Below are 8,368 nucleotides of genomic sequence, written 5' to 3'. Positions count from 1 at the left end.
TCAATGGTGGAGTCAGAGTGTATCATTTCTGCTGAATTTATTTAAAAGAACTCTTTCTAGAATTTTATCACATGAAAGCTGCAAACATTTGGCAAAATTGTAAAGTACACTGCATTCTCTTTTCTGCTTCATTGTTTAATTTTCATTTATTCTACTGTCTAGTTGTATCAGGAATTCCTGTATTTCTTTGGCATTCTAGTGGATATGCCAAGCCAGAGCCATCTTCATTGAGTTGGTCCATAATGTAAAGAGGTGATCTCCTCTGTGGCTCCAGAAACAAGTGTTATTACTTGGAATATATGTTACATTACTTGTTATATATGAAATATAAGTATTACTGGATTGAAGAATTGCTGCTTCTTGTTAGAAGGTTCATTTCATTTCCCATGACTCCAAATTCATGCCACAGCACTGAAAGTTTCAAGTGGAGTATACTGAAGTAGACTCAGGTTTTTTTGCATCATTTCTGTATTCAATTTTTAAATTCTTTGATAGCTTTAGTGAGTGTCTTTTAACTAAATTAACATGGCTCAAATGAACTGCCCAGCTCCTGTGGGAGTCATGTACAGGAACATGAGATTTCTCATTATACACAATCCAACCAATGTGACCTTCAACAAATGTATAGAGAAACTTAAGAAGTACAGTATGTGAGTCCGGCTGGTGTGGCTCAGTGGTTGAGCATTGACCCTTGCACCAGGAGGTTGCTGGTTCAATTCCCGGTTGGGACACATGCTCAGGGTGTGGGACTGATCCACAGGGAGGGGCATGCAGGAGGCAGCCAATCGATGTTCTCTCTCATCAATGTTTTTATCTCTCTCTTCCTCTCCCTTCCTCTCTCTCTCAAATCAATAATGGAAAAAAATTAATTAAAAAAAAAAGAAGTACAGTATGTGAAACAACTAATGACAGGACTCTTGTGGAAAAAGAAGGCATCCATGGTCTTGATCAGCCTTTTAATGACAGTCACCACCATCCACCGGACTGTTGATGACTGTAGAGTCTTGTAAAAATTAAGTTTCGGGAAGAACTTGGTTGTTGGGCTGCTGTTCATTGTACTGCGGGCCTTGGGAGACCTCTGGGGCTAGCTGCCCTCGCGTTGATAGAAGGCTGAATGAAATATGAGATGCAGTACAGTTCGTTAGGAAGAAATGGCCTGGGGCTTTAAACAACAAGCAACTTTTGTATTTGGAGAATTGTTGTCCTGAAATGCGCTTCAAAGACTCCAACGGTCACAGAAACAACTGTTGCATTCAATAAAACAGGGGTGCCTGATGTCATTGCCGTGGAAGTGGAACTTCAGACAAGACCTAATTTGTCATACGTGTTAGCCAACATGTTGAATAAATCTAAGGATGCTGCGTAAGAGTATTGAAAAGCCGTTTTACCAGACCACAAGTTTGACAGAATGCCAAATTATTTTGGGTTATGATCAACTTATTTTGACACTTAGCAAAAAATTTGTACTGTTCAGCATTTAAAATGTCCTTATAATACCCTGGCTGGTTTGGCTCAGTGGTTAGAGCGTCGGCCCACGGACCAAGGAGTCATGGGTTCGATTTCGGTCAAGGGCACGTACCTCGGTTGCGATTCGTCCCTGGCCTTGGTTGGGGTCGTGCGGGAGGCAGCCACTCTCTGTGTCCCTTTCACATTGATGTTTCTCTCTCTCTCACTCTATCTGAACAAAAATGGAGAAATGTCCACAGGTGAGGATAAAAAAATAAAATAAAATAAAATGTACTTATTATTTGCACCAATGGACTTTTTCTGAAATCATGCAATATTGAGTTATGTCTTTAAATCTATTCCTATGCCAGAATTTTATCAATATATAAGAAATGTAGATATATATTAAAAATATACACAAAAAAGTATTATGTGCCAAAATACCCAGCACAATACTTGTACATTTTTAGTGTCATGCAGAGCTAAAATCCCAGGAACTCTGAACCCTCCAGACCTTATGTGGTTTAGCCCTTCGGTCATTTCAAACCTAGAAAGTATGTTCACATCTCCACATTCATACAAATATACATCAGTCTGTTCAACTTTTTTTGTATATCAAGTCTTAGAGATTTTTTAAAACAATTTTTCTTCTTTATTAATTTTAGAGAGAGAGGAAGGAAGAGGGAGAGACAGAAACATCGATGAGAGAGAACATCGATCAGCCACCTCCTACATGCCCCCCACTGGGGATCGGGCCCACAACCTGGGCATGTGCCTTGACCAGGAATCAAACTGGTGACCTCTTGGTACATGGGCCAAAGCTCAACCACTGAGCCACACCGGCTAGGCAAGTCTTAGAGATTATTTAATGTTTTTCTGTAAATCTCATTTTATGCTGTTATGAAAAGCCTCTGTTCTGAAAATCTACATTGTACAGAAGCACATGTCTTTAATGTCTCCAGACCAAAAAAGCCTCACTGTTGATTTTAATGTTTGCATGGGGCGGGGGAGGATGCAACTTATTGGAGAAAGGGTGGGGGTATTAATTATTTTTAGTGAAATATTGCCTTTGCCTTGTGCAGAACATGTAGAGTATGCTCTTTTATATAATACATATTTTTATAGGTGGCAATACTTTATTAAAATTACTAAAACAATTCTTAATCATAAACACACTGAAATTCTTGTATTTTACACTTTCTGAAGTTGTTTACCAACTTATTTTTGTTTGAAGTGAGATTTTTTTCTTTTCCATCCTCTCTTGCAAAAGAAGAAAAAGAAAAAGAAGTGGGTTTTTGCTAATGAATTGAGAAGATACCTAATATTTATAGACCTTTCGAGCTGTATAACTTAATATTCAGATACTCGATAATTGGTTTTATTATTAGTAATTCATGCAGTGGTGATGTGTATTGTTAGTTCAACCATATGTTTATACTGTCTGGGAATGTGTGGTTACAGTTCTGTGGGAGAAATAATTTCTCAGTGTTCACCAGCTGGTAAAGATCTAGTGTGAGAGCTTAAACATCTAAATAAATAATAAGATGAATTTATCATCAATAAAAAGAAGCTGAAGTAATCTGTGCCGCTATGGAAGTTTTACAGGTTAGGAAAGTAGGGATCGAGGTCACACAGGTAAAACTGTACAGCCGGAATTAGAAGCCAGGTCCATTGGAATCCATAGCCTTCCATGGATTTACATGAGAAAGAGAGAATGCACTTGAAGCCTATATAATTTTATTAAACCATGTCATCCCTACAAATGTAATTAAAATAAAATAATAAAATAAAAAAGAGGGATTGGAAATTCTGATGGGTTTGGTGATACAGAGAAGTAATTTGAGGCCGAAGGCCCAGCCTACAGAAGACCGTGTTGGGAGTGGAGTCATCTGGGTCAGCTGCAGAGGTAGTGAGGGCACTGGATTCCAAGAAGAGCAATCACTAGAAATCAAGAGCATTGCCTGTTGCGCAATATTGCCTGGAGCTGGCCCTACTTCTGGATATCAACCAAAACTATGTTTGGTTTGGAAGGCAACATGGCACCATCTACCAGCCAATGAGAGATGCCAACTAGGGGTTGAGGTCTTCAGACTGACGTTTCATGCATAAAAGAGATTGTCCTCTTGAATTCTGTATCATGGGGAGCAGGAGCCTCATTCAGTTTTGACAGATGTCATGTAGGGTAGGGGATTAGAGCATAGGCTACGGATTTAGATTTGGTGTCTCTAGTCCCAGTTACTAAATTTTTAGCACCAGTTACTAAATCCATGACCTTCATCCAGTGACCTTCATCTCTGCATTCTCTATAATGGGAGAATGACAGCCCTCACCTCACAGCCTTGTGGGATGATGCATGTGACATCCTGGGCACAGAACCTGGGCACTCAGTCCATGCATGCTCACGGCTGTCATCATCATCAGTGTGGCTACTGTGGTGGCTCCACTCTTCACCTCCATAGATACGCTAGATACGCATTCTGACTTTCTTCAGGAGGTCACACAAGTTTTCTGGACTTCCATTCATGATAGAAGGTCAACAAGAGAGTGTGCGTCCCCATGCATTCCTGGGCCGCATGGGAGATAGGCAGAGGTGAGGAGAGAATGCCTGGTCCCCATCGCAGGCTGAGTGACAGCCACTCACGATACTTTCATGAAAGTGGATTGGCCCCTGGGCCAGATTGGAAGCCCAACTGCTATGTTCTTAAAAAGGACTACAAAACTCCTTTGTCTTACCTGGGCCCATGGGATTTTTGTTTGTGGAGGTGACTCAGTGATGACATAGAGATGCTAATAGTATTGAAAGAAGAATTTATTACTTGCAATTCTCAAGGGAAGTGGACATACCTGGTCACACGGAGCCACATGGGGAGCACCAGGTTTGGTCAGGAGGCAGGAACAAGAGGAAAGCACAGGCCAAGACCTTCATTGGGTTTTCTGCAGAAAAGGCAAGTTAGGGCAGAGGAAACAGCTAAAATTGGTGAGTTTCAATAATTCTGGCTGGCTTTCATTACAGGAGTGGTCTCTGGTTGCCCGGTACCTGGCCCTGGGATGATTCAGAGGAGAGGAATCCGGCTTGGTGTGTCAGAGTTAGATAAGGGAGATGGTTGAGGGACTTAGGCTCAGGATTGGTTGGTTTGTGCATGAAGTTGTGTTCATGGGTAAGCTATCTTTAGGAATTGGCTGCCGCTGGAAAGGGCTCTCCTCAGATGTGTAAGGTCCCCAAAATGTCAAAACATCATTAAGACAGAAAATAAAAAATACATGATTAATGCACCCATTTATCTGGTCTCTACTATCATTTTCTGATTTCCCAACCTTCAAGTTCCTCTGAAAAATAGATGAAGTCATACGCATCAAGATCAAGTGCAGACATTAAGCAGTTTTTGGTAGAAAAGCAAGACCTGTATGTTCTGATGGGCAATGCAAAAATAGCCTTGAATTGTCTATCCTGTTCTGTAGTGTTGCAAAATTTACAATCTGTTTACAGTCTATGTAGAGAAAAGGAAGACAACGACAAAGAAAAGACTTGGGGGAAAACCTATTTTTTTTTTTTTTGGTGATGCTACCAGGCAACCAGCAAATTCCCATCAGCTCCACAGCTGTCTGTTGCTGATTTAGAATCTTTGGTTTGCCATTTTAGAAAGAAGTCGATGTTATAATTGCAGATTTCACCATGTAAAATGAGACAGAGGCAAACACCACTTAACACCCACCCACACAAGAGCATTTATATTGTGAATTATTCACTCTATCTGATTTTCTTTTATGGTAGGTATTTTCGAGCAGGTGTAAAAGATTTAAAAAGCTGAATCAAATCTCATAGTGTAGTGTTTTACAGCTACATTTTAACCAGTGAACATATCCCAGAGCCTTGAGCTCACATATTATAGAATTACGGTTCCTGCTTATCTACACTTGTAGGCAACTAAACTGAAAACCCAGACTTTGGGCCTGTTTTATTACCTCAGACTCATTCTATTGCAGGTTATCTTGCAGGTGTTTATGGGTGACTTGCTAATATAGGTCACTGAGTTTTGATACCGTAAAACAAATCTTGAGACCAGAGTGTCAAAAGGATTTGTATTTATTCTGAACACTATGCAAGAAAGATTTTATTCTTTCCAACAATACCAGCTAGTGATATATATCACTTTGATCTCTAATATGATTTCTAACGATTTATTGAGTACCTAATAGATTGCAAGCTCATCAGGGCCGGTTCATATTTTTATATCCTTCTTACAAGCACTTAGCTATGTCAGGCCATACAGGAAGCTAAAATTAACAGCTGATTGGGTGACTGTCTTCCTGCAATGTTTTTCAAGGTATACTGCATGGTCCACTTAAGGTCTGAAAGAATCCATCTGATGGGCACCCAATGAATTAATCAGACAAGGCAAGACACTTTAATTCTAGAGTTCCTGGATTTTCACTATTACTTTCTAGTAAATAAGTGAGTTTATGAAAGTTTTCTAAAATTAGGTACTCACATTTTTGTTTTGCTGAGTATTCCACTAGAGAATTCTAGAGTATGTTGAGTATTCCACTAAGATAGCTTGCTCCCATGCAATACTTGTAAACATTGCAAAACTCCCATTGCATGTGCGCATGTGCGGGCAGATAATTGGCCTTCCCACTGTATGGAGGAAGGGTCTTTGTTATCAGTGCATCAAGATTCTGCCTTGGGTTGATTGTGATTTTCAGTTGCTGTTATTCTTGATTTAACTAATATGTTCAATTTTTTACTTTTTTAGTCTTTGTTACTAGTGAGGGTTTTTTGTTTTGTTTTGTTTTTATGGCGGAATATATGGACCACAGGAACGTTTGCTCTGCCGACGCTGTCCCCAGTCAAAACATGAGGAGAGCTGCAGCTCTAGACCTGAGTTTCTCACGCCATGATGGATGGGATCAGCTCTGAGGTACAGGGCAACACTAATGATGGAAATACAGCACAAGTTTAAGGACAGATGGTTACTCCTATAATAACACTCTTCTTGCTTACTGCTTTTGATATGCTTCCTTGAATAGGAGAGAAAGGGGAGGTGATTATAAAACTGGAAATGGTACCTGACCCGAAGGTACCTGGTCAAAGCCACATCCGGCGTTGAGGGACTTGCTGATACTCACAGCAGTGGCAATTAACAATGATTGCAGTGCTTATGCGCTGTGACTTTATGGAGTTTTCAGTTTTGTTTTTGAAAATTTCTTTCTCCCTGAGTGTGATCTGTGAGTTATCAAGGGCTTCAAGAACGTCCCCATCTCCCTGGTCTGCGTTGTAAATTTTGTTTGGCATGTGAGCTCACTAATACGGCACTCCATTTCCTTTTACATTTTATTTGTGGGCCATTTTATAATACGGAAGAGGCATGGGAACTAAGGTGATTTCCCAGACTGACAGTCACGATGGCTAACTACAGGCCCCCAGAACAAAGTTGTGCCTGAAAAGTCACACCACCGGCTCGATTATTTATCAGAAATCTGTACATTATAAATTTTCTGTCTTAAACCAACAATGAGTTGTGTGTGCTTATTCTTTTTTTTAAATTTATTTTTATTTTTATTTTTTTTATCCTCACTCGAGGATATTTTTCCATTTTTCTGTACAGATAGAGTGGGAGGGAGAGAGAGGAAGGGAGAGAGAGAGAGAGAAACATCGACGTGAAGGGACACATCCAGCGGCTGCCACCTGCACGACCAACCAGGGCCGGGGACAAACTGCAACCGAGTGTGTGCTTATTCTTAAATAGAACATGTCATTAATTGATTTAATGAATAGTTATCCACACATTATGTGCTGGATGTAAAATGTAGATGTGAACTTCTGCCTCTTAAAGCTTGTATTGTGGTGGGGAGGCGGGGGGAAGGGAGGTAACAATGGGGACTGGGGTGGATGGGAGTGATGGATGGGGCCAGGGATCTAGATAAGTAAATAGGCAATTACAGTACATGATGTTAAGAGCCTTAGTAGGGTAAGGTTGGGGTCCCATGTTAGCACTTAGGGAGAGGCACATAACCTCAATTTGAGGGATTCGTGAGGAAGTTTTTAAGGGGGAAGTTGTATCTAAGTTGAGATGCAAAGAGTGAAAAACAAATGGACTTATTATATTATCTAAAAGAACAAGTCCAGAAAAAAATGTCAAGGATATTTTTTAAAAATATAGTTTAAATTTTTAATTTTATTTGCTATGTTTTCTTGTAAGATATAGATATATATATTCTCCCTTATAAGAGCTTTAGGACCTTTAAAAGGCTGATTTCATCACTCACTCATTTGTAAAATGTCTCTGAATTCCACGCCACATTCCCGTCTAAAACATAATGGCCTGACTCATTTTACTGCCAGAAAATTAATTTAAAAATTTGCCATGATCTTTATATCCCCCATGAGAGAGTGCCCTGCATGAAAACAACACTGTCATGTATATCAAAATGAGAATAGAAGATTGAGATGTGTTCATTCGATACCAACTATTTATTGAGCACTTACTATGTACCAGGTAGCGTACTGTGTGCTGGAGACACAGCAGTGCCCAAAGAAACATCTCTGCCCTCATGGTATTCACACTCTACTGGGGAAGACAGATAAAAATAAGTTAATATACACAATGTCAGATAAGGATGGGTGTTATTTAAAGGGTAGATAAAGAATTATTGGGTGTGAAGAGGTTATTTTAGATGAAATAGTTGGAGAATCTCCTAAAATAAGGGGACAATTTAGCAGGGACCTGAATGAAATGGAAGAGTGAGCCATACACCTCTCTGGAGAAAGAGTGTCCCAGGTGAAGGGACAGCAAGTGCAAAGGCCCTGAGGTAGAAATATGCTATATTTAAAATTGACTGCTGGAGGACAGGCAGACAGTGATGCGGTCTCATGAGGAATTAACATTGGAACCTACCATTTTTAGAAGGAAAATGAAATATG

General features: G+C 39.9%; 1 protein-coding gene across 1 annotated transcript; it reads left to right on the top strand.

The window, feature by feature from the left end:
• Nucleotides 1–525: 525 nt before the first annotated feature.
• Nucleotides 526–1,260, top strand: LOC118623799 (protein tyrosine phosphatase type IVA 1-like). The gene is given in 3 exon segments (XM_036251552.1): nt 526–650; nt 883–1,079; nt 1,154–1,260. Coding segments are annotated over 3 exon segments (429 nt in total).
• The last annotated feature ends 7,108 nt before the right edge of the window (nt 1,261–8,368 follow it).

Source organism: Molossus molossus, unplaced genomic scaffold (genome assembly GCF_014108415.1).
Source record: "Molossus molossus isolate mMolMol1 unplaced genomic scaffold, mMolMol1.p scaffold_m16_p_10, whole genome shotgun sequence".
NCBI classification, from domain to species: domain Eukaryota; kingdom Metazoa; phylum Chordata; class Mammalia; order Chiroptera; family Molossidae; genus Molossus; species Molossus molossus.
The sequence above is the reverse complement of the archived record's forward strand: the minus strand, read 5'-3'. Positions and strand labels throughout refer to the sequence as shown.